We start from the raw sequence: 27,771 nt of genomic DNA, 5'->3' as shown, positions 1-27,771 counted from the left end.
CGCAAGACAAAGCAACATCCACGTTGTACTGTACGTCCCTTGGGTTTTCTTAAGAGCATCTTTATCTGGAATGAATTTTCAGTGTCACACGTGCTACTCCCTTCCCAAGAAGACAGTTTCCAGCTATTAGTTTTCAGTATTCTGTCTTGGCTTTCGTACAGTGCAGGCTGTGTGTATCCTCAGCTATGGAAGCCGCTCATGTATTGGACGTATTGATGACTTTCTTCAACTTTCTCCTTTGCAGAGCCAAGTTTAGGGTTTTGAAGAGTGTGTCCTTGCTGTTCAGAACATTGTAGCGATTCACTTCTACTAACCTGCTGAAATCATACGGCTCAAAGGTGAAATTTAGTGTACGGTAAGGAGAATCTTTTGACTCAATGACAAAGTCACCAAAGGATTTCTCTTCTTCTGACTCACGTTTAACTCCTGCAGCAAGAAAAAAAAACACACACACAAAAAAAACAGCTGTGGTAAACTCATCTTAGTTGCATTCTGCAAGGAGGGTATCACAGATAACTCTGTGGAACCTTAACTTTTTCCCCAAAGCTCCTCCTCAGAGATTTCAGCTCCTTCAGGATCCAAAATGCTTGGAAGCTGAAGGTGAAGTATCATTACCTTTTCTACTTCCACTAGACTCCAAAATACAGGACTAAAATACATTTTCATTGTGATACACTGTTTAGTGCATCCATTATTATCATGCTCAAAATAGGAAATACAAAGCTCAATTCTTCCTGGAAGTGCTATTCTACACTAAAAACAAAAGACACTAACACCCTGAGTTCAACTGACCTTAGGAGGTTAGTATATACTATTCAAAATATGGTAACTCGTGCTTTTAGCACCCTGCCACTTTAAATTTCAACACCAATCTTGAAAGATGAATGTTAAGTAATTCGCGAAAAACACTTTTACTTGTTGCTATTATAGAAATGGTAGTCTTGAGCCATATTCAAGCCCAACAGTTTGAAACTCTTCGTCATTGATGAGGAAACACAGCCAAGGCCTGTCAATCATGAAATTATTAATACAGATAGTGTTAACAGAGGGCCTTACGTCTCCCTTGCCCGCATCAGTCCTGCACATTCTTTTCTATGTATTCCAAAGGTTTTCTTCCGGATGCTGTTTCCTCCCGGCATGGGAGAAATAGGACATAGACTTTTGTCTGTCTGTTCTTAAAGGTATAGCTCTATGTCTCATCCCAGTGTTCTTGCTTGATAGACTGAGGTGGGCCTTACAGTCTATATTAATCACAATAAATGAAGCAAGGTTCGTTTATCACTTGGCCTTACACTACAAGGGCACAGGCCAATTTAGCATTGAGTTACATGGGCTGACATACAGATTGGTCCCCAACACTTTGCTGCTTAGTGGTTTATTCATATCCAATAAACCAATGAACTTATTTAATCAGATTTATAGTGCTTTCCTATATATTCAGAGTAACTAGAAGTAACAACATCAGGTATCAGGGCAGAAAGGTTCAAAAAGAAGCAAAAATATTGCCCAATTTTGATTCTTCCAGCCTTTAGATATTTTTATTTTTTTTCAATTGTCAGCCTCTTCTCCCACTCTCCCATCCAAAAAACTAGTGGAAGCTGATTCCACCTTAAATGAAAGTAACAATTTCATAATTACAGGGTAATACTAAGAAGAATGAAGGGAGTGACACTGAGCCCACTGAATTTTCCCCGTCAACACACTCAAAGGATTGTAAAAATAGCTCTTTAAGATACAGCTCCTTTACCTGGAGCTTTGTATTTCTGGAATGTGTCATTCACCAATGGGAAATGGAGCACAATTGGAGCCTTTGGATTATTATCATCCACAAACATGTAACACTCCTTTGGCTTCTTTTCATCTTCCTCACTCAATCTGATTTTTGGAAAAGGAATTTCCCGCTCCTCACAGTATTTCTGAGTCAGCTCTAAAACCTGTTGTCAAAGAACAAAAATAATTTCAATGGAATACCAGCAACACCTCTAAGATCATCTAACTACAAACCTTCAAGGGAGAGAGACTTTCACCAAAAAAAAGTAACAGAAATCCAACTTCAAATTGGCAGAAACAATTTCTCTGGCTGGTGATACAGACAAAGAATGAAGAGAACTGAGAACTGCTACCAAACATCAACAGTTTGCAGCTGCAACTTTGTGTGTTTTGTTACTCTATAATATATTCAACTTGACTTTTCTGCATTTGAAAATAAACACTTTCATATACAGGAAATAACTTGTTTGCATGAAGAAAATCACCAATAGCCACTTTTCCATATGAAGCTTACATTTAAGTAACAAGGATCATATGAGCTAAGCAAATACTCTTATTTTACGTAACAATCTATTTAGGCTTCTGAAAAGTTTTGATTCTTATTACAGTTGTCACTTTCCATCTCCTCATGACATTCACAGTAAAAAGCATAGTACAATAATACTTGAGAGAGGTAAGGATTTATTTTAATGCACTCTTTCATTAGTGTTTATATTCAACATCAACTGACCTACTGTCATTGTGAACACGATTCTGTGCTTTTATCTTCATGTGATAATGTTCAGCTACATCTCTCACCTCAAATGGAGCTTCCCAGGAAAAATTGAATGACAAGATAACATCCACATCCCTCTCTGGTTGAAGTACCAAAGGAAAGGGAGAGTTGATAGAAAAGCCACCATCCACTAAATACAAGCTCTCTTCCATGGGGGTCAGCTGGTTGGGAAACGCGTCCAGATGAGTGCCTGGAAGACACTCCAAGTGACACAAGTAACTATAATGATTCATTACATACCTCTTGGTACAAGCAACAAACAAAACTTATACTGGGGCTATAGGAAGAAAAAAGACATTCCAACACACGCATTCATCTGAGACTGAGCTGTAAAGTCTGATGATGAGCTTGCCTTATATGACAGAAGATACACAGTGGATCAAATTTTTTTGCTACAGTATAAGAAGGGGTAAATTCCCTGACTTCAGTGGAACAAAGTCAAGCTCACTTATATTCTGTAACATCGACTGTTACAGAATATTAACACACTACTTTATACCCCAGATACATACAGACTCATTTACCTCTCCAAGTCACAAATTTCTTGATGTTAACATAATCTTTATGAAGATACAATCCCTGCATGAAGTTGAAGGTTTCTCCACACGTGACCCGGGACTTGAAGAAATCCTGAAAAATTTGTAACAAGGGGCCCCCAGGTATAACCAAGCGAGTCTTCAGTCGTGTTGGATCTCGGAAATGGAATCTTCGGCAGTCATCTGCAGAAGCCACAGAAGGATGCAGAACACAGAAAATGCTTGTCCAGCTCCAACATTTCAATCAGACTTTTTTCTACAATAGTTAACCAGTTGTCCTAAGGCTGAATTTGTCCTCTAATAAAAAAGTATTGTAATGAAATTTAAATGAGCTGCATATTCTATAGTTGGATAATTTACCTGCACTGTTTAAAGGGAATAGCATTACTCATAAATCATTGTGCATATTCATTTCAAACCCACACAAAGAAACCCTCGTTATCAAGTGACAACCACTTCCACAGAGTAGTATTTATAGTTACACCAACAAAAGTGTGGGGGGGGAACTAGGGCTGCAAAAGCAGAGAAGAAAAAAATATCTCCCCCCACTACTTACTATAAGGCTGTAACTATGGATCTGAGCAACTCTCAGCCTTTAATACACTTCCTTTGTACTGCTAGGGAGTCATTGTACAAATGGAGCACAATGCATAAACATACAACCAGCTTATCCAAGATTACAAAAATCAGGCCAAGTAGGAAACTGAAAACCTATTTTCCACCTCCTGCTTAGCAGTCCAGCTTCTATTCTTCCTATTCTCATGATTAAGTCCCCTGCACTGCAATACATGCTTAAGACCGCTCCCAGAACTAACCCAAATTTATAGTCAAAGTCAGATACAAACTTTAAAAAAAGAAGGAGGAAAAGAAATTGTACTGAAAAACCATAATTACTCTCTTCACTATATGCGTGATGGAAGGGAATAATACACAGTACAAGAGAGATCTGTCCAAATCCATCGTTTGTGCTAATCTTGAAAACTACACACAGCACATTTGAGTCATATTATTTGTATGATCATTCCAAAACCAGGAATCTTTTGAAAAATCCTACTATTTTAATAGTTCTTACCTACAACTTTGATAACATCTTTGAAAGGATCTAGAAAGCCCAGTCCTATACCAACCACCTTCAAGCAGATATCATCCAAGCTTGCAGCAAAGGCACTGCCCCACATTCCTGCAGGAGAAATGTGGAAAAATTTAATACTCAAAAGGCTTTTCACAGTGTAACCAAAAGGCCTATAATTCAGCTGCCATTTGTCATGGGAGAGGGCTGTCACTTGACCCCTACTATTCTAACACGTGATGTTTGAGTTTAAACCTTTGAGTTAATCACGGAACAAATTCTGATGTAATCATACAATGCAGAAACTTCTCCAAGAGAAAAGCTCTTCTATCAGCAAAGGAAAGATGGCAAGAGAATGGGAAGACCTAAAGCAGAAGCTTTTGACAGGCAGCTCATAATAGAGTCTTCTTGCAGACTCAGGACATCAGATTGTAATACTACAAACCTACACCTAAACCTTTGGAGAAAGATTTGACATTTTTTCCCTTCAAGTTCTTTAGGAAGGGACAAAAAGGCATGGGTTTAAGTTGATGAATCCCAAAAGCAAGTGTAGCTCCTTTCCATCTCCCTATTTTATTCATTACTGTAAGATCATACCTTGTAGAAAACAAATCCTAGGCTCTGGATGTTTCTGGACGAGCCGTCCCATGAAGAACTCACTGTCGAATTCCTCTGTTCGGACAAAAGCTCCATATTTGCGAAATCCAACTTCATAGGGAGTGAACTCACACCATTCTAAGAACAAGCCAACAGGCTATTTACTCATCTCAGAGTAAACACAGGTGAAAATACTCATTTGATTTCTGTTCACACAAGGGAGAAAGAAAGGAGTCTCTCTCCACTTCTTTCACCATCACTATGGATTTCCCTTCCACTCTTCTCAGTGAACCTCTATCTTACACATGATTAATAAACACTCTCGTACAGGCTTTCATTGACTAAATACAACCCCCTTTCTTCCTGGCTTTTGAGGAAAAAAAAAAAATCCCATCTTGCTCCCTCTTGACTTTGTTACTGCAGAAGTAACCTGCCTATTTTACTTCCACTTTAAACCATTCTGATGGCTCCTTTTTCCATCACAAATGGAAGCTGCTTCACTTTTCTCAGCCTTTCTTCACACTACTTACCATCTCTCAGCAACTATTACAGTACTGACCTGAAAACTCAACTGACCCCCTGTGTCAGACTTCATTGTCTGCTTATCAAAGTGTCCCCTCATGCTTGAAAGCTTTCCACAAATATTTGCAAATCAAATTCATTGTCATACACACACACTCCTCCAGAACAAAACAAAGAAGTCCCATAGTGGTACACAGATGGACACAAGCATTTGTGTTCCTGTCTGACTATATCTACCCTCACTTGCTGCATCATATTTGAAGTTTCAAGTGACCTGGAATAGGACTGGCCTTCATTTTTTCCTGTAATTGCATAACCAGCAAGAACCCAGGCTGCTAAATACCACCATTTTGATGATGCATGCTACAAGGTTGCCAATCCATTATTCTACATGAATCCTACACAAACTGATTATCTGAGACTATATAAGAAAATAGGTCACATAATTACCAAAAACTGAATTCTCCAATTCAGACACAGACTCATGTACTGTAAGAATCTTCCCTATCAGCTCCTGAAAATTTCAGGCACTTTCTAGCAAAACATGTGGAGCAGCCAGCAGAGTTGAATATCATTTCTCTGTTATAGCCATGATGAAGACATTTGCAATCAGGATGATAACACTCTGCCAGTCAGTATCCTATAGCCTCTTGCAGTACCAACGGCTGCTTGAGACACGTTTCCTGTTGTCAGCTACTCACTACCCAAGGAACTAGATAGGTGAAAGGAATTTATGGATTTTAGCACACAAAAATAAATTTGCCACGTTCATACCTGCAAAGTCACCACTGCTAATATTGGGTCTCACATTGACAGCTGCATAGATAGGATAGGGGTTCTGGGCCCGTTTAACTGCTTCTTGCTGATCAGACAGCTTTGATGGATCTTCCTGGTCACAAGCAAGGAAGGAGAAGTGCACTTTAGTCAGTTAAGTTCCATACCCATACTTTGATAATTTGAAGCTGTTGCTTAGCATTTCTGACTAACAATACTACTAATTCAAAGTCCCTTTTCCTCCCTCTGTCCATGCATATGGTTAGATTTTGCCAGAATATTTCTGCAGTTGCGTATTTAGAATGTCTGGTGTTATTAATAAACTAGTTACTCCTCCAATTTCTGATTTCAATTAGCATAGCAAATACTGCACAATAACGCCATTTTGCAATACCAACATCATTCTCTCAGGCTTAACCTGCCCAATACAAAAGCTATTAATTTAGTAACAGTCATTCCAAATAAACACTACATTTTTCTATAGCACTGATCTATATGACTTCAAAATTCTTTAGTAAAGAAGGGTGCTGGGAAACCCAGGGCAGAAAGAGATGAGAACTCCCTGTGTTTATTCCACAACACCATTTATTCCAGAACAGCTCACAAAGGTAGAGAGTAATTGGTTTCTTGACACACAACACATGGGTGGGCAGAGCTCCCACCTGGAAGACAAACAGCAGTACATATCCAAACACGAACTGTTTTACCTTCTGTTGTAGAAAGTATTCCACAATAAGGCCCCACAAATCTGTAAAGGAAACTTTCCGTCCACTCATCTCCATTGCATTCAGCTCCTGGAAATAGTATTTCAGTCGTTCTGGGGAAAATGCCCCTGCTTTGCTGCTGGACACAGTACCCTGAGCTCTTCTGATTGCATCTTGAAGGTCTTTCTGAGACCACTCAGGGTCTTGATACAATGTCGATAAACACCTGAAAATGCATATATTAACGTCATCAATAATAATGACTCTCGTGTAAACAATATGTTAGCTAGTTATAATTAGTGCTGCAGCACTGAACTAAAAGCTTGAGAAGCCTAGCTAAAAGATAAAACATCGTGAAAAGAGACCACAATAATAGATGTCTGAACTTTAAAATGTGCTGAAAACCCTGACACCTACAGGACAACTTCATCCTGATTGCTAACCTACCTTTCAAGGATGTTCCGAGCATCATATGTTCACACACATGAACCAGTTCATAAATCTGAGTTAACTCCAGGCCATAACAACCCTGAGAGACTGCTGACAGCAAGGGTGCTACTGCATACAGCAGTAGAGGCCATAGCCTTCAGCAGAACACAGGTCTGATTAAACGACAAAATAGTTTGGACTATTGGCTATCCACATGAACAGATGCCTACATTTGTTTGAAAGTCTATCTCTAAATCAAAAGGGGAAGGCCAGATCACAAGGTTAGTGGAAGAATACTAGGTACATAGGAGTTAATTTAACTTAACACACCACGGTCTGGAAGGAAGGATTATACTGTCAGGTTGCACAACTCCTCAGTGAAATAATTTCATGAAAACCATGTGTACTTATGAGGGATGATTTCACCACAAACTCAAAGAGCTGAGCTACTGAAACATTCTAGCCATGTCTAATATTTCAGCACATTGCTCCAGTCCATGAAAGGGCAAGCTGGTGCTTATTCCTCTATTCAGCCGCATACACCATTTTGGAAGGTGGTGACATACTGGTCTGTGTGGACATGTTTCCAGTGACTTGCAGCACCTCAGTTATCTTCTTGGCAAGAGCAAGGAAATGGGGAAAGTTTTTGAAGTCAGGGCTCTGAGGGAACACACAGCAGTTTTATGCATGTAATACGTTCTCATATTCAACTGCCAGGCTTACAAAAGCAGCAGATTCATAAATTTAGCCAGTAGCTGTATGGGTTAGAAGCAATAAAGAATCTCTTGGACACTTCAGGATCACCATCAGAACTCGCAGGTGAGAACTGGTAAAATACTTGACTTCATTGTCTGTCTACAGATGGCACAATGCAGTTTTGGCCTTATTTTGCATCAACACTGCCATATTCACCCATAAGTTTCTGGAATCAACACTGCATGTAACTTACCAAGTAGAGCCAGAAATCCCACACAGATATACTGCAGCATCCAAAAGGCCCAGCTGCTGAAGCCCAGCAAGACTGCCATAGAACGATGTCAGTGCTCTCATCCCACCTCCAGACCCCAGTACCGCTACGACTGGAACCTGCAGACAGCAAACTCAGGAGTCACAATCAAGACTTTTGAATTGCCAATAAAATTACAGAACTAATCCCACTTAAGTCTCATTCTTATAAAAATAAGAGATAAAAACTCAATTTCTATTTACATTTCAAATAATTTCGGTTTGATTTCAACCAGAACTCCTTTCCCTACTTTGTAATTGAAATATATTGTTTACTATAAAACATAGCAGTGTCATCTTCGGGACAGCCACTTACTGAAATTGTTATGTATATTATCACACATTTACTTGCGCGCCATACAATATACACATAAGAACAAAAAAAGGCAATCATTCTTATAAACAGCACCCAAAAAGCAAGGTATCAGGCTATCTAGATATAACAGTGTCCTCAAACCAGCAATTAGGAAGCTGTTCCTGTGATCTGAGCTTCAATTTAAACATTCTGAAACAGACTTTCCCATCACAATTCAGAGCTCAAAGCCCAAGATACAAGAGTTCAAGTAAACAAAGCACATACATTCTGAAATTTCAATTTTTTGTGTTCCAAAACACACACGTCTCCCTCAAAATTTTACAAATATAACAACATTTGAGACTTCAGAACTGAAATGTCACAGGGATCTATCTCACGCCATGGTGAATGCAAACCATGTTTTCTGTTGGTTACAGAGAAAGAATCCTACAACACCTAATTAATAACCAAGCACAAAGGATTTTATGAATCTCACTACAGCACCATGCTCAATACCTCATCTTTTGGAGGGGATTCTTTTAAGTGAAGAGTCTTCCTCAGTGCCTCAGAAACTTTTTTCTTCCTTTTGTCCAGAAATTCTCTCTCCTCTTTACAGAGGTCAAAACCCAGACGTATATCAAGATCCCAAGTGCTGAAATAGAAATTAAGACAAAAAATGCAAAATTTTTGAGGATTTGTAATTACTAGGGAAAAACAATTTCTGTGAACACACAATCTAGGTGCTGATCTGAATCACTGAATCAAACTCTTATATGAAGTTTTAGTATATGTCTATACACCAGCTACGTTGTAACAACAGCTTTTGGAATTAAAAATTAAATTTCTCCCAATTGTATTAATCCCTTAATGTCTAAATACAAAGCTTGTGTCGAACAGTATTCAGATTAAGCTTCAGGAATTTCACAAAGGAAGGAAAAGTTCTCAGCAGGTAAAGAAGATTGTATGAGGAGCAACTGAGACTGCTGTATTGACATGGATGGAGAAATTAGGGGAAGAGCGGTTTTAAAACAGAAGTTTCTGAACTTAAGAGGCAGAAGGGGACAACTGAATACCAATAAACTTGCTATGAGTTTGTAAAAAGGGAGCAGGATTTTCAGTTAATGACTATATAACTAATGGCCTTACCAACTTACTAGCCAGCTGCTCAGTTTTGTGTGTTATTCTTTCCTTATCACTCCTTTCTTGCACCCTTCCTCTATTTTATAGTTCAAGCTCTTCACACACTGAGATGTCCTTTCCTATTTGTCAGTACAGCATGGCACATATTCTGGGAACTATCTGTACCTAAACAAAGCTACTTAATATTTACACCATCAGCTATTTTATGTTTATTAGGAACACAAAATTTGTTCCGATTTCAGCAGGACTGACACCAAACCAATAGATTGTATCTGCAACGTGAAGAGTCACAGCCTTCCAGAAGAAAAATAACCAAAGATATTTGTCTTTTATCTATTCCAACAGAGACAGAGCTCCCCAGAACAACGGGGAGAGTCACTCAGCTCCTTCACTATGAGAATAAAGGTATTTCTTTAAAGGTCTTTCAGGTTCCTACTCACCTCTCTTCAGTTTTCAAACTCATATCCAGACTTTGTCCCTGGGAAAAGAGAGAACATACCTTGCAATTGATAGCAACTACTTAAATGGAACTACTAACTAGAGGTTATGACATCAACTGCGTCAGTAGATACTAACCAGAACAGCACTCTCACCCACAAAACTACATATCTGGAACACCTTTCCCTTACACCTATTTCAGACATTTTCAACTGTCTCCACAGAAAGTAAAAACACGTACTCAGAGAGCAGGCTAAAAAAAAATCATTTCTTCTGCAAGCTTCTTGCTTTTTTCCTCCTCTGATATTTTTCTTTCACGCCCTAACAGGCTTTTTCCTTTGGAAAGTGATGAACTTTATACTTACTTTGCAAGACCCAACCATGAAAACATTTTAAGAAGAATTGCACTGAGTAATCTCAGTATTTCATTTTAGATCTCCAAGAAAACAGCACTCCTAAGAAACATGTGCAGCTTAACTTTCTAAATGCCTATAGGCAGTGGGGGGAAAAGTTATCCCAAGCATGTTAAAACAAGTGCAAAATGTTGACATTACCTCTCCCAGAGAAACGATTCTATCAACTTTTTGTCCAAGAGGAAGGGAATTAACTGGTACAGTCCCCAATCCCAGAACTGTGGTATGCTTTTCGATATCAGGGTTCATACCATCCTAATAAAAAACAAAGTGTTATTTGAGCTCTCCAGAAAAAAGTTAAAGATACGACTTTCACTGCCAAAACAGCAAACAATCCTTAAGATCGTTATAACTAAATCCTTCCCAAAAGTCTAAGGTTTTTCAAGGTCATCCTGCTCTCTGTTTGACAGATCTTTGCTGGGATTATTTCTGTCACTCAGATAGCTATATTAAAAAAAAAAAAAAAGCAGCTATCTGCCACAAGCAAAAAAAAGTCTTCATCTCCAAATATAAAATTTCCCCAAAAAATAGTTGTGTTCTGACATGTGTCAGAAAGCTCACAAGTGAACACGCATTTTGTCTTCAAAGCAGGATTTGGAGAAGATACCAACAAGGCAACAGCGTTAGACATACAGAAAAAATACCATAAAACAGGAAATAAGATAATAGCCTTAGGGACAAATAGGAACATGTAATTAAAAAACATAATCTGCTTGTAAAGATGAGCAAATTAAAGTTTGGCAGGATATCTTTGCATTTTCTCCCACGTTGTATTAGCAAGTAGCAAGCTCTCTTAATACAGAGCTGTGTGCAGATTTCTAAATTCAAGAAGCATGTTAAAAAACCCCTCATATCCCAGGGCCACACTCAAACCTACACAGCCTACCAGGGGGGCTGGAGCCTTTACACCCACCGCAGGCCTCAACCCTTTGGAGGAGACAGCACCTTAAAGAAACAACAGGTTGTCACCCTTCTCACAACAAGAACTGAAGACAGACAAGGAACTACCCTTTCTAGATTTCACAGACATCTTCTGACCAAAAACAACTGTCCTGAGTCACATGTGCCTCTAAGCCCACTGTCCTACTCCCAACAGGGGCAAATAACATGCATTTAGGTACAAGGCAAGCAACATGACTCTGTTCCTGGCACTCTCCTACCTCTGATAAGAGAGGAAATCCAGACTGGATAGCTTTCTGCTAGCTACCAGGGGCGGTTTCGTTGAGCTTTACCACCTGGGCCAATCTCCATGGTTGACTTCCACCACGTTTTTCCTTGCCTGGCTCCGAGTTTTTGACTACTAAAGTCCAGGTCTTTCTCTTCAGCTCATGTTTGCTGCCCAACCAACCCCATTGCAAAGCTATTCTTTCATATTCCTTTTTGTGTTCTATTCTCCACTCTATTCTGCCTATAGAGTAGTCAAGATCACCGTCTGCATTCATGCTGCCCAACTGCTTGTGGGGATGAATAACACCACAGAATAAATAGTTCCCTTGCTCTCATTTTTGGTGTCTGGCCATACTGGGAACAGTCATCACAATGACTATTCAGCAACTCCTATGGGATACACACACCGCATGGGTACCTGTAGAAACTGGGAAGTGATAGACAAATCTAAATAAACCTTGCAAGTGGCACATGCTCTACAAGTTTCTAATAGAAAAGACTTGCTACAGGGTATCTCAACAGCTGAAAGTAAAGATGCCTTCATGCAGCAAGTATGTGCAGATTCAGATTTTTTTAATCCCCAAGTTTGAACAGATTTTAAAGTGTTGGGGAAGATACTACTTTTAAGACAAGTTCACCTCCTTACCCAATGTCAAAGATCCAATGAAAAGTCTGACATTTTTGTTCAATTTTTAAAATAAAAAATAGTAGCATGTGAAAAGCAAATGATAGAGAAAAACTTCTCTCTGCCCATAAATTCCTAATACATAACCAGAAACATAATACATCCATTCAAGACCAGCTTCTAGCCTAGAAAATTTTGATCAGAGCAGTTACAACATTACAGAGTTAAGTTTGATCAAAAAGGTATATGCAGAAGTGACGAGTAACCATCATAATAGATAGTCCCTGGCACCACATGTATAGAGTACTCCAAAAGAAACTTGCTTCCAATACAAGCTTTTGACATCCACATGTACTGAATAATATACCCAAAACTGACATCCCTGAACATCTGAAGTCCCTGGCCTTCTTATGATCAGATTAAGGCCATCCAATTTATGTTTAAGGACATTTTTATGGACCAGAGGCACTGGTTTCAGAGTGGATTTATTCAAAAGTGGGCTGTAAACTTTGTAGCAATCAGCACATATGCTTACCTGTAGGACAGATATGGTTTGCTCCAGCTCCACTTGCAGTTCTGGACACATTTCTTTATCCACATGAAAGACAAATGAGGTTCCATAATCCTTCTCATGGTCTGGTGTCCAAGGAATACATAACTGTTTTTGATATGCGCCTGGAACAGACAGCTTGACCTCACAGCTCCCTGTGCATTGGAATAAGTTTAGAGCACAGGAACCATTTAAATAAATGTTGAAAATCAGATACTTGTTAAGTGCAAGAGAGACTATGAAAACACAAGTAAAAAAAACTCTCTTGTGTGATACCCAGTAGAAGTGACCCAATATTATCTAGTGTTAAAAATAAAAGCAAAATGAACTTAAAAAGTCAGTTTTGTAGTCAGTAAATAGAAATGCACTGTATAGACAGAGAATCAAGTCTTCCCTCTCTCCCAAGGAATAAACATGCTGAAAAGTAAATTTGACTTAAACTCTGCAGGCAGCCCTACCTTGCTGTTTCTCTTTTGTTTTTTCCTCTTTGTTGACAGTGCCTTGCAGAGACAAGCAAGGATGAACCTATGAAAAGAAGAAGCCAGCTCTGGTTATGAGATTTTAGTTCACTACTTCGTTGAAGCTTAATCCACCTACTCTAGTACGTGTAGGTTTACAGCTGCAAGCTGTCAAAAACCACTAAGGATTATTTTGATCTTTCAAATAAAAGAACAAGTTTTGTTTCAGTAGGACAGGATTATTTGCTCTTGTTCCAAAATCAAAACCACCCTTCCTATTCCAGTTACTACTTTTTTTTTGTAACTAGTACTTCAGAGTTACAAGTTCTCAACACCTGGGGGTTTTTTGTTGTTTTACCTTTTTTTTTTTTTTAAAACATGTGTGAGTCCTTTTTCAGATCCAAGCAAGCACTTCATAAATTCTGCCATGATTTTCTGTCCTAGATTGTCCATGTCCTCATGAAATTTAGTCACTCTCACCATTCAATCATCATCTTCCCTTCTAGGGCAGCAGAGGAGATACTTAATTGGCCATAATTGATCTAAAAGATAAGCAACTACTCCACTGCTTGAATGTAAGACTGATTTGCTAAGGGAAATAGGAACACAAAAGACTCTCTCCTGTGAAATAGTTTGCAGAACTGTGCTGTTAAATGCCACCAATTTTTCCTGAAAAAATGTTAAAACTCTACATTTCAACAATGATGAAATCTTCCCCATCCTTTTCTCCTTATTAAAAAACATCACTCCAGTCCCTCTCCTTTGGGGGGAGAAAAGAGGTTGTAACACCTGTATTTTTAATAAAGACATTTTTTGTTTACATCTTCTAAAACAGCCCCACTGGAAAAAAAAAAATATATATACCCTTTCTGTGAGTTGGTTATTAAGTTTTAAAAATTGAGAAAGCTTTTTAAATCAGCAAATTAAAAGAGAGGCAGATGCTGGAAAGAATAGGAGCTGTATGAACACAGGAGTTGAATTCTCAACAATTCTTGTCCTCTCACTACTAAAAACCTACCTTCAGGAGTAAATCCCAACATATATGTAACTCAGTTCCACGTACTCACCACAAGGACTCCATTGGTCAATACCTCTGCAGGGGCATCTGAGCTGTGAAAGGAAGAGATTTAATGCAAGTGAGTTTTGGTTTTAATTTGCTTCATCCTACTTTACAAACTAACTGCCTGGATAAGAGTTGGGGGAGAAAGGTCCTCAGCAGTGTGAGAGATCTACACAAACTAGACTGACACCACGTGTATTTCCCTACACAGAACAATGGGGGAGAAAAGTACTGAAGAAAAAATTCCTCTGCAACTATAAGCATGTGCTATAAGGTCTCCCCACCTCAGTGATTTTGATAACCTAGAGAAAAGCTGAGCTTAGATAGACTATCAGATAGATAAAGTATTCCATTGTTTATATTGCAAGGTTAACTGTGTAAGCTTTCCAATCTTAAGTAACTCATCCACAAAACATTCATTTCCTTTGCAGCTTTGCCATTCCCATGAAGTCCAGCAAAATTTTATTTCTTTGTTGGTACCCCAAAAATTTTGGTGACTGGACCTTTAAGGATATTTGTGATCAACCATTCGAATCAACTCGAACACCACAGAGAACTGTAAAGCATTAGGCTTTTTATGGGCAAGACTGTCACTGCACCAAAAAAGCAACTAAGACAACTCATCCGCAGAGCACACGTTCATTTAGCTCTTCAAGTAAGACTCACCATTTCTCCAAGTAAAACTCTACATCCAGCTCTTCATTAACCTTTGAAAATAAAAGTTGGACAGAGGTGACCCTTGATCTTGAATACAATTGTGAGAAGTTTTCCAGGAGATAAAGCTTTCTTCCTGTTACAAGCTAGAGTGACTATTTTTGTTGCTTTTACAAAAGCTCCAGTTAAATTTTGGAAAGTTTAAATTTATGCTTTTTGTTGTTGTTCTTTAAACATTCCTTTCTTCCCAGGCATATCCTATATGACCAGACATATCTGTGTTTGAGGAGACAAGCACTTGCAAGGGAGAGCTGGCTCTCAGATGTTCTGCTAATGAGAAAAAAAACCCACCCTCTTCTGGCTCAAGTACCACTGCAGCACCGTCTCTGCAAACAGCTTCTACATGAGGCTTTGTGCATCCTCCCATTTATTATTTCAGCAGATTGCCTTCTTAGCTTATTGCTGTCTTTGTCTTGCACAGACTTTGATCCAGCCATCTTTTCCCCTGCCTTAGCAAACAGTAGATGCTTGACACCAGACCTAAAGCAGCTTTTAAAATAACCAAGTAGAAGCCAATTTGGGTAATTCTCTTTACTGAAGTTGAAGTTTCCAGTTCCATAATTACTGATCAAGGTGACTTAAGCATTTGGCAAACAGGACAGAGTTAGTGGGAACAGGGGAATTACTAAGCCTCTTTCCATGATCACAAATCTTTTGGAGTGCCTGTGACACTGACCAACACTTCCCTGTTAACTGCACACCAGTCAGTCTGCTTCTGACCACACCAACAGCACTGAAGCCCGATTTCTCAAGCAAACACTCAAGCTCACCTTTAATCCAGACCTATTGCAGCAATGTGTTTGAGGCAGTTACAAAAAAGATCAGACCGGTGATACGGCTTTAGCTATGTAAAACAAGCTGTCTTACTGCAATTCCATAAACAGGCACACAAGGTCTGAGAGCAGCTGATACGCACCAATGTCACCCACTTGAAGCAGAGGTTAAATGTAGTGGAATGTAACTTAGGGAAAATAAGCTTTTCTTCAGCTTTTGACATTAAATATAGAGGTAATCTTTGCAGCAATAAACTTCACTGCAAACTGATGATGATCAACTAAAGACAGTCTGCAGTCCCCAAAATGACTGCTGACTGCAAATACTTTTCATTTTAAGGCCAGTTTATGCCTCTCCAGTCTCCTGAAAAATTAATTCCCTTTAAAGGTGTTCTAACATCTTCTGAAAGACAGCAGTCATCCCAAAGACTGTGGAACACACACCCAAAAAAAAAAAAAATCACTAGGGATTTTAGAAATGTCTCAGTTGTCAGTAAAACCATGTATGCTGCTGTCACCTGCTGATGCATTTTCCCCTTCTGGCTTCTACACCACAGATAGATGTACTATCTGCATGTGCTGCCGGATAGATGTACACAGCATGTAGTGCCGGATTTCCGTAATGATGAGCTGCAGCTATTCACAGCTGACCTGGGAGGAAGCTGGGGACTAACCTCAGGGTTCAACCTGAAAGTGCGCAGCAGGGGCTGACCCGGCTTCATGCCCCCTACATCAAAGACGATAGACGTGAGCTCATCACTGACGAGGACATCCTTATCATAGAGTGTCAATTCCAGAATGTTCTAAAACCAAACAGAAAGAGACAGCCTCAGATGAAGAGGCAGAAACACTTCCACAAACCTGAGCAGCTGTATACAATAGACACTCTGTGTATTAATCAATACCCTTCCCCACTCATGTAGAAAATTCACTATTTCCAGCAAGACTTACAGCACAGTTAAGCAAAAAGCTCCTAGCTGACAGTGTTTAGTTAAAAGATTTTCTGCACTTCCCAACTCCAGAGAGGTCCCAGCTGAATGCACGTGGCAGTACTCTCCACCAGCTTCAGACAGAGATTTGCCTGAAGAAGCAATAGCAACTTCCAGTCTTTCAGCATGATTCAGTCCCGGATGTTACAGGGACCTGTCACTTCCTGCTCAGCACTGTCTAGCAGAAACTAAGCAAAATAGACACAATGAGCACGTATGGCACCCAAAAAATGGCCTTGCAGCAACTAGTTTTCAAGGAGACAAGACTGAACTTAGAATTGTGCTGGCATAGCCTCGCAGTAGTAACCAGACTGAGGTCTCATGAACCTGCAGGGGAAGAAAAAGCTCACACGCTCTAAAGCCTAAACAGTAAGAAAATTGCAAACTAAGTCAATTACCATTCCACCTTTGCCACCAACCATTATGGAAAGGTACGCCAGCGAGAGGGATAGCTTCTTGCTAATAAACACCTTATTCCAAAGCCTAGGACGTTATTCAAAGCAATAGTGCTATACTAAAACTAATCTTTTAAAGTACAGTTTCCTTCCCTCTACCATTAGTGCCAACTCTGAGAATGAATGCTGACAATCTGAAGACTTTGTTCAATACTCTATTAGGTCCTGCTCAGACAGCAGACAGATGTACTGTCTCTATCTAAGAGTTTGAATTTTGCTTTTCTCGATCATAGGAACTGATAGCAAAATTGACTGAATGAACTAAGTGGCAAATCAATTTCAAATTTAGTTCCCATTGCCCTCACGCAGCAGCTTGGCTGTGTACAGCAAGCAGAGCTATAAGAAGGCAACAGCTACTCTGTGAAAGTAGAAGCAATCCTCAAAGAGAAACTTGCTTTATCAAGGAATTTCCTTGAACTCTACCAGGTAGTGCCACAACATCCCTTTCCTGAGTTGCATCACATGGATGTTTATGGAAAATTCTAGCTACCATTTACATGAGAATGCAGTTACAAACTGCTGTGGTCATCAATGGACATGGATAGTACAGCTTTTTGTACCACTAAAGAAGACTGACACCTTACAAGCAACACTGGTTTTGAGGGTAATAAAGATACCTTGGTTTTCAAAGAAATATCAAAAGTAAGCCAGTACACAAATGCAGGTAGCCCAACCTGCTCCACAAAGTGCGCTCCTTACCTTGACAGCACTATGGATTCGATACTGGAAAGTTTCATTCCATTCTGGGTTATCAGAGTTGTCAACAACCTGAGTTCGGGAGACTATGGGAGATGCAGTGGGCAGCTTTAGTTCCACGTAGCAGTCTGCCTTGGACACTAGAGCAGAGAATGCAGAGACAGACGTCAGAACAACTTCAATCAAACATACTCTTTCTCATGAGCTACTCATTTTCTAGATCTCATTGCGTCACAGAAACGTGCAAATTTAAGGATGGACTTGTAAAGCAAAAGCCTTTAATGAAGTACACGTCTTTAAACGGCAACAAATTGAACATTAGATGCCTATATTTCTTTTTTCTCGTAATCATAAAGCCCTTCATAAAAGAGACTACTATTGAAAATAAGGAAGAGCAACTTTTCAAAAAAGATTACTGCTGATATCGGGCCCAGTGCCTCTTGTCCTGTCACTGGGCACCACTGAGGAGCCTTAACACCCTCCTTTCAGATACTTGTACACATCGATAAGACCCCCCTGAGCCTTCTCTTCTGCAGGCTAAGCAGTCCCAGATCTCTCAGCCTTTCCTCATACGAGAGATGCTCCAGTCTGTTTACAGTTTTAGTGGCCCTTCACTAGACTATCTTCAGTAGCTCCAATACCTCTGGTAGTGGAGAGCCCAGAATCAGACACAGGTCTCCAGATACAGCCTCACCAGTGCTGAGTAGAGGAGGAGGATCAGCTCGCTCATCCTTTTAGCAATGCTCCTCCTAATGCAGCCCAGGATACCGTTAGCCTTCCTTGCAGTAAGGGCACATTCCTGGCTTATGGTCAGCTTGCTGTCCACAAGGACACCCAGGTCCTCTTCTGCAAAGCTGTTTTCCAGCCTATCTGCCCCCAGCATACACTGGTGCACAGGGTTTTTCCTCCCCAGATGCAGAACTTCCACTTCTTTTTGTTGCACTGCCTGAGGTTCCTGTCAGCCCACTTTTCCAGCCTGTCAAGGTCCCTCTGGATAGCAGTGTGACCCTTTGGTGTGCCAGTCACTCCTCCCAGTTTTGTAACGTCAGCAGACTTGCTGAGGATATACTCTGCCCCATCATCCAGATCATTAATGAAGACACTGAACAATATGGGACCCAGAACTGATCCCTAGGTTACACCACTAGATACTGGCTTCCAACAAGCCCTTGTACCACTGATAACCACCCTCTGAGCTCTGCCATTCAGCCAGTTTTCAATCCAACTCCCTGTCTGCTCATCCAGCCCATACTTCATCAGCTTCTCTATGAAAATCTTACAGGAGACAGTGTCAAAAGCCTTACTAAAGTCCAAGTAGACAATACCCACCCACTGCTATACCCTCATCTAGCTTGGCCAGGAGCTGAGCTTCCTGTTCCCATTCCCTGAAAATAACCGATTGTCTCAGAGTCCTTCCTTCTTCCAGTTAAGGGCCCTTTAACAATGCAAGTATGGGAACCATTCTTCACTCTAGTTGAACAGAAAGGCCATAAAAAACCCCCTTCTCTTCACAGTGTGATTCTAGCCCTCAGCCTTGCAGGAGGTTTTTCTATTCCCTGGACAGTCATTTAGCATTCTAGTATTTTGATACTGGATGCCAGATATAAACTTAGGCAGGCAGACTACCTTACTGTATTAAATCTGAAGGAATTAAATCTCAAATGAGTTTTAAAGATCCAAATGCCCCAAACAGCCCTCAGAGCATTACTCGACACAGATGTGTAAGAGGAAGGGAATATATACCATGCTATAGAAAATAGGAACAGGTAAAAAGCAGTTTGTCTTGGAATCAGTCAGCCACCTACCTCCTCAAAAAGCTTCAACAACATAAACAAAATAGCAGGCACCTGAAAGAAAGCACCACTACAACTGAGAAAAACAAACATTTGGAAGCTAGAATTGAAGAGCACTACTTCCAGGTGCAAGAAAACTGTTCAGCAAGGGTGAAATTTGCTAAAGGAGGGCTAAATCCAGACAAAGGAACACAGATGGGCCACAGTAGGACGTATAAAAGAACAGGGAAATAAAAGTTTACCAGGAGTAACCTGATCTTGTCCTGCAAAGTAGCAGGGTTAATCCGCAGCTTGGCCCCACATCAAGCCTTTAATATCTATATATAAAACGCTTTACAAGAGAAGACTTTGTTCAGACATAAGGGCAATACACTATGCATAGATAAGAAGTTCCCATAACAATGCTACCTGTGTTAGAGGTATGCTCTGAACAAACCATCTGTTTTCGTAATACCTTGACTAAATACTTACACAGATCTGTACCCTTGATGTTTCTGGCTCGGAGGACTTTTACTGTTAGGTTGTAGTAAGGGTGCTTCTCCCACTGAAAAGAGAGGAACAAGCTCAGCATGTAACAACTGCAATGCCTGTTCTATAACCACACTAGTAACCATCCAGAGAAATGGATTAGACCAGTCAGCCCAAAATAAACTATTAATGAGTCAGTTTGGGAACATACGCAGTGCTTTCAGTGTCCTGGAGGAAGACTAAAGGAGCCTAGAAAGAAACTTAATTCCCTTTCAGCACAGCAATGAGGGATGTCTTAGGGTAACTCCTCATGGCGTATTGGGTTTGCGTGGCCAGGTTTTGGTAGCGGGCGGGCTACAGGGGTGGCTTCTGTGAGAAGCTGCTAGAAGCTTCCCCTGTATCTGGCAGAGCCAATGCCAGCTGGCTCCAGAATGGACCCGCTGCTGGCCCGTGGTGAAGACCATGGTGAGGCAGGCTGTCCCTGTCCTCCCGGAGCCCATGGAGGTCCACGGAGGAGCAGATATCCACCTGCAGCCCGTGGAGGACCTCACACCAGAGCAGGTAGATGCCCAAAGGAGGCTATGACCCCATGGGAAGCCCATGCTGGAGCAGGCTCCCGGCAGGACCTATGGACCCGTGGGGAGAGGAGCCCACGCTGGAGCAGGTTTGCTGGCAGGACTTGTGACCCCGAGGGGGACCCACGCTGGAGCAGTCTGCTCCTGAAGGACTGCACCCCGTGGAAGGGACCCATGCTGGAGCAGCTCATGAAGAACTGCAGCCTGTGGGCAGGACTCACGTTGGAGAAGTTCATGGAGAACTGTCTCCCCTGGGAGGGACCCCACGCTGGAGCAGGGGAAGAGTGTGAGGAGTCCTCCCCCTGAGAAGGAAGGAGTGGCAGAGACATGTGATGAACTGACCACAACCCCCATTTCCCGTACAGGGGGGAGATACAGAAAATCAGGTGTTAAGTTAAGCCTGGGAAGAAGGGAGGGGTGGGGGAAGGTGTTTTTAAGATTTGGTTTTATTTCTCATTATCCTGCTCTGATTTTGATTGGTAACAAAATTATTTTTTTTTTTTCCCCCCAAGTCAAGTCTGTTTTGCCCATGACAGTAATTGGTGAGTGACCTCTCCCTGTCCTTATCTCAACCCACAAGCTTTTCATTGTATTTTTCTCTCCCCTGTCCAGCTGAGGAAGGGGAGTAATTGAGCAGCTTTGGTGGGCACCTGGCATCCAGCCAAGGTCAACCGACCACACACCGACTTCAGAAAATAAGTCCCCTATTTAAGATTTCCTCTAATTATAGATCAATTTTGATTTGCTTCATTAGTTCATTCCTGATGAAGGATAAACAGATACTGAAGCTGCTCAAATAATTTTAATCATGACTTGGCTAGTTTACGAGTACTCATCAAGGGCACATGCATGCTTGAGTAATAGCAGACATGGCAAGAATCTTAGCAGCACAATCTAAAGACATAGAAAGCATATGCTGTTTACAATAAGGAGAACACCACGTTCTTGTAGGAACACATACTTCACAGCAGTTTGAGGAAGAAAAGACAAACCTTAAATTCCTATTCATTCTGGACTGTTACTGCTATCAGCACTCTAGACGTGCATGCCACTTTACAAGCAGAGATCAAAATGTAATCCTCGCTCTTCTGGGAGGCTATTTTTGGAAAGTAATATTAGTATCTAAATGCCTGGATGTGAAGAGGAAAGAAAAGCCTGACTGAATCCTAGAAGATCATGAAGGAGAAGGCAGGGGAGGGCAGGGAAAGGCAAGAGAAAACAACTTGAAGGGATTTAGTGCAGAAACTGGACAGAAGCAATTGTGTAAGGTTCATGAACTGAATGGGATTCTGCCTCATTTCCATCAGTTATGACACAATTCTGGCCAGCTAAGAACCTTTTCTATTCTTAAATTCAATTCCAAAATGCTTTTTACAAGTGGTCACTACATTATTTTCTACATGGTTGGCTTGAAACCAGAGTTTAATTTCAGATATGCTAAGTATTCATCTACAACTGAATCCAACAGGATCTTCACTTACAACAAAATGCTGTGGAGTGCCAAAATTATATGAAAATATAGGCCCTACATATCACTAACTAGGACCTCAAGGAAACCAGTGAACCCTGAACTGTCGAACTCCTCTTGAATATTCCTTATCTGATAAATGGAACTGTACTATTTTTGTTAAGCAGTCACATACTTGTGAAGTTTTCCTTATTTCTTATCCCTTTAAGATACTTGCCAACTTCTGCAAAACAGTGTTTGAACAACACAATAAAACCAAGACATATGTAGTATACTGAAGGTCTTTGTACAAAGTGAGTGCCATCCACCCTGGCCAGTAAGTGAAGGGTAAAAATTACACACATAGTCTAAGATCTCTCACACGCAGGTGCCAAATTAAATTTGTGCAAATAAACTCTAATTATACTATTATTACTCTTAAAGGGCTCTTATTTGCAGCATTTACATGTTGAAGATACTCCTACCCTCATTTGTTTCTGGGAACAAGACATGCCTTCACATTTAATTTCATCATGAGCTCTATTCTTCAGATGCTAGTTTTTCTTCCTCTTTAAACCTTTCCTAATCACCTCTACTTTGTTGAATCACTGACACTAGTTTCTCAGGCAAAGCCTGACCTCCTTTCTACCTCATCAAGTTGGGGAATGGACTACAGAGAGAAATTCAAGATTGCATAGGTTATTCTCACCGACTTCCTAAAGGTGCTGCAACTCTTCAGGTTGTTGAGAAATGAAGCTACATGATCACAACCCCACTGCTGTCAAAGCAATTTTCACTCACGTAGCCTGACTATCACCTGGAATTCAGACGCAGAGGAATTCAGCAGAGGAAGCACAGAACACCCTGAAGATAGCATATCCCTCTTTTATGGCACACCATCTGTCACCATACAGTTACACGTTCAAAAGAAAGTCCTTTCTAAAGGTGGCTAACAACCATTGATTTGCAGTCAGTCATTACATAGCTGAGGATAAATTATGATGCGGGTGTGGAAAACGTAAGGGCATATAATGCAACAGACATTTCATTGTGCACCCAAGCCTGTGCTATCAATTATGCCAGAACCTTCCCATGTGCCTTTGCTACTTATCTTTTAGCCAAGGCACAGCAAGGTCATAACATGTTAGAAGGTGAGCTTGCAGAGTAATGAAGCATGAGAGTATCAGATATGCTCTATCTGAACACATCACAGAAAAGTCAGGCAAGAAATCTGTATGGGAAATGAACAACAAATAATGACAGTTCTGCCTATACTGGTGTACGTGACAACATACCAATGCACGTGACAGATGCAAACAACCAAATCCTAGTTTGCAGTTTATTGATTTTTCAGAATCATCCCTTTTCCAGAGCTCAGGAAAGTGCATTTGAAGCAGAAAAAAAACCCCAAAACAGCTTGAAACCCTTAAATGAGGGTACAAGACTGAATTCTCAAACACTCAACCCTGCTAACAACCGTCTGTATCTTTCATCTAAACTGAAGGTGCTGATGCAGCAGCAGCTGCAAAACAGGTTATCCCAGCTACAGGACCCGGTAGCCTTTACTCAGATAGCCCAGAACACCTGCCTTCATACACTAGGCGCTGGGATCCACTCCACATCTCAAGTGGATGCGGAGGACTCACGACGAGCATGCCAGTTTCATTAGGCAAATGTTGTCAATAGCAAAAAAACATAACTTTTAAGCCATATTTTCTTTTTTTGTTCACTGCTACCAGGCAAATCAGGTAGCTCTGTCAAAGAAATGTCCAATTTCCCAAGGGAGCACTTTCCCCGCATCTTGTTCCTGCTCCCAAGTAAACACTGCTGCCCATAATTCCCTTCCTCCCTATTTCAGCCACAGTGCCACAAGTTTGCTTTTAAACCCAAAAGCGACCTCCTGGCTTTCCTAGGCACCCCTTGCATTTTCCCTCCCCCTCCAGAAGTGTGCACCCACTGCCACAAAAGGAGACTTCAGACCCAGCCTTAAGAACCATGATCTTCTGGAGGACAAGTTTTATAACCAGTCGGGTGATACAGCTAGCGCAAGCAGCTCAGTATCACAACAGTACTGGCAAACTCCGGGCTCGCTCTCAGTTTACGCTCTTTGTCTCTAGATGTGTGAAACTAAGGCTAAACTTCAGGAAGTTAAGGCATCTGATCATACTGAATTCACCTACAAAGCCAAAAGGGTGATCTGCTGCCCCTCTCCTTGCTCAATTCCTATTAACTAGTCAATACAAGAATCTCTCCCTACCAGCCAGCACAACTTCACTAAGCAGTGTCTATTTTTTTTTTAATATAATGAGCACCTGAGGGGAACATCACATCCAGTGGTTTACTGGTTAATGGAAACCACGGCAGGTTAACACTAGCCTCTTCTACCTTGATTTCCCAAGGACTAAACAACATTAAAGAAAAGGGTCAACAAGACAATTTTTAGCACACAGCAAGCAGGAGTGCAGAGAGGCACACAGGCAGCAAGCCATCTTCTGACATTTAACAGCCACCTCGATTTTAAGCTGTAGATTTAGGGGGGAGACAGGTAATCAGATGACGTATCAGACCTCCTATGCAAAGGCTCTTTCACAAACAGTTTAGTGCAATTAAAAATTGAGGTTATTGGCCAGACAATCTTATACAATGGAATGATTAAGGACATTTGAAGGACAAACACACTGAAACCACTTTATCTAATGTGGTTGCGCTGCATTATGGAAAGGGGGTGAAGTCATTAATCTTTGTCTACTTCAGATTATTAAGCCCTGTGGGATAAGGCAGAGAGCAGAAAGGAAGGGAATGGTAATGAAGGGTATTTTGCAAGAAAACACATAAGCACCATTTTGTCTTTACTGACAAGAAGCCCAGTGTGCTGGAGTTTCCCCAAAAAAGTACTTGGCATCAAGCCCAATTCTGTTCCCTAAAACCTAAGGAAAGAGAGACCTGCTCTGCGTTGCCTCACACAGACCCTGAATTTAGTAAAAACCTGGAATCTACATTAGGATTATTACCCCAAATTTTCCCCTAATGATAAACTTTTTGATTAATTCCTGCAGAAGTGCAGGACTGGTTTTCCACAGGTGCAGCAACAGGAAGTCACTGCCAAACACATCGGCTAAAGAATGCCATCTCAAAGACAGCGCTACAATTTGTCTTACCCGCCAGTGATAAAACCCAGTCTCTTTCCTCTCCTTCCTTTGGAAAAGCACTGCTGCCAGAACAGGCAGCACTCTGGGTGGAAACGGGCCCCGCAGCACCTCATGGAACATGGAAAAACGTCCCGTCATCTTCACAGAAAACCTGACAGGGAAATGCAGAAAATAGAGAGTCGCCGAACGCCTGCCTGCAAAGGGCTGCTTGCTACAGGCTCGGGCTGAAGTTTTGCACAGGGCTGGGCTGCGCTCCAGCTGCGAGAAGCAGAGGTGTGGCCTGCACTTGCCAAACCACCCAGTTCAAAACCTCGCTGGCAGGTTTTTCGAAAAAGGAAAAGGTAAGGGCAGCAAAGCAGCACCAAACAGGGAAGCCCTGGGAAGGAGGAAGCACCGTGCCATGATTAAGCCACAACCTCAAAACCCCCAGCACAGTTCCAGCAACCTGGTCACGGCCGTTTCAAACCCTTTCAGAGTTTCAACATACCCTAAAAGACTATTTTTAAACAGAAAGGCATTCCCATCTTACAAGCCTGAAGCAAAGCTGAATTTGTGATTGACTGTAGCTGTTCAGAGAAGTTTCAGGGAGGTTTGAGTGGAGACACCACTATTTGATCTGCACTGGAATGTCTCAGAGAACATTAATTTACCACCACATCTAACCTCTCGCTATGTCTGCAGCCTGCACAAGTCCACCCTTTACTCTCATTTCCATGTAGCATAGTCTTGATTCTTTCACCAAAGGTTCTTGAAATACTGTACAACAGATACAGCAGATTTTTTTGAGTCTACTGTGCTTTAAAAAAATATTTCAGTGAAGGAAATTGTTTACTGGAAGCAATTGTTTTCTTAACAGCTGCTGACAGTTGGCTTGTCTGGAGCTTTTTACTAAAGAGCTTAAACTGAAGCAGCAGACCACAAACCAAACTTAAGTGTTTCAACAATTAGAAAGTGGCAGAGAATGTATGAAAGCCAGTAATGCAGCATGTCACCAGCTCCATACAAACATGAGAATGTGACACATTCTCAGCAAGGTCCCATTCATTAATCATTTCCTGTCATTAGTGTCAGTCACTAGATCAGAATTTAAGAAAATTAATAAAAGCACAGGCACTGACATTTACCACGCAAACAAGTCAGTACTAGTTAGTGAATTCACATACTTACAATCAATGCACAGGCAAAAAGCAAACGTAGTACCATTGCAAAACAGCCAGCAACTGCAGTAAAGCTCTTATGTGCTACAGTAAAGACTGGGCTGAAAAAGCAATTTCTTTGCATTTCTACATACCACTGCATTGAAAGTGAGTGACTGTCATATTAGGTTTTATTTATCTTAGAAAAATTACAGAACCGTTAAGTGTGATTTATTTATATTTAATCTTACATAGCTCATGACCATAAATTACAGGAAAATTGAGGCAGCCTCACACAGTAAGGTAACATGGGGAAATCACAATTATTCTGAACAGTTTATTACAGGCAGTATAAAAAAACCTGTGTTTTATCCTGTGAGTGCCTAACTGCATTTAATATCAGGCTTACCTGTCTTCTCCTGAAGTTCTGTCCTCTTCCAATGAAATCTCAGCACAAGGATCTCATGTTTATAGAATTGCTCTTGAATTTTTCTCTCAAGAAAAACCAAAAGCTCTTTAAAACATACGCTTAAGAATTGTTTCACAGTCAACAGATCATCCATTAGCAAACAGTGTTTGTGTGCTGTTTTAGCTATCTACAGACACTGTTGACAGCCAACATAATATCCAAAGAGAAGCTACCTGCTTTTGTCATTTCCCAGCAGATTAAGAAAACAAGCTAGCAAAATGGCATCAAAACATAAGGCAATGAAGATGGCCTCACACATCGTAACTTCACTTCTGCTTGGATTAGCATCCCCATAGTGATAAAGGTAGATGTATATCTACATTTCATTCAGTTCTTTGTCAGCAAGCATGAACAAATGACACCATCACCAACTATACTATATAGTACTTAAAATGTGCATAGATATTGCAAGGGGACCCCTTTTGCTCCCATTAGCAGCACTGAGAGGAGAGCTGAGATGCAGTGACTTGCAGTTGCATAATTAGAAGAGATGAAGATTCCAAAGGATGCTATCAAGGTTTTGGTTTGGGGTTTTTTGGTGGGTGTTTTTTTTTTGGTTGGTTGGTTGGGTTTCTCCAGAAATACCAATATACTCAATTGTCTACAATTGACCTACAATTCAAGCAACTGCAAACCTGTGAACCTAAACATTTCCTGATTTGGTCATACAGAGCTCAACATCCCTCCCCACCCAGAAATAGCATACCACTGCTCAAAAAAAAATTGTCAGTAATTTTAGTGTTCTCCAGTAAGTACATATTTAATGGTATAAGACTTTCA

At 40.8% G+C, this 27,771-nt stretch overlaps 1 protein-coding gene across 1 annotated transcript; it reads right to left on the bottom strand.

Moving 5' to 3' along the window:
* Nucleotides 1-72: 72 nt before the first annotated feature.
* PLA2G4F (phospholipase A2 group IVF) lies at nucleotides 73-25,506 on the bottom strand. The gene is made up of 20 exons (XM_009812069.2): nucleotides 25,396-25,506; nucleotides 20,219-20,291; nucleotides 17,958-18,094; nucleotides 16,489-16,617; nucleotides 14,994-15,034; nucleotides 14,335-14,377; nucleotides 13,268-13,334; nucleotides 12,795-12,964; nucleotides 10,609-10,722; nucleotides 10,057-10,094; nucleotides 8,993-9,128; nucleotides 8,126-8,262; nucleotides 6,751-6,973; nucleotides 6,044-6,158; nucleotides 4,748-4,885; nucleotides 4,154-4,261; nucleotides 3,070-3,264; nucleotides 2,569-2,735; nucleotides 1,748-1,934; nucleotides 73-426 (listed from the first exon to the last, which is right to left on the bottom strand). The coding sequence occupies exons 1-20, from the start codon at nucleotides 25,504-25,506 to the stop codon at nucleotides 197-199; spliced, it is 2,559 nt and encodes an 852-aa protein (XP_009810371.2). The 3' UTR covers nucleotides 73-196.
* Nucleotides 25,507-27,771: the final 2,265 nt, after the last annotated feature.

This window comes from Gavia stellata, chromosome 7, assembly GCF_030936135.1.
Source record: "Gavia stellata isolate bGavSte3 chromosome 7, bGavSte3.hap2, whole genome shotgun sequence".
NCBI lineage: Eukaryota > Metazoa > Chordata > Aves > Gaviiformes > Gaviidae > Gavia > Gavia stellata.
This window is presented reverse-complemented; position numbering and strand designations above follow the sequence as displayed.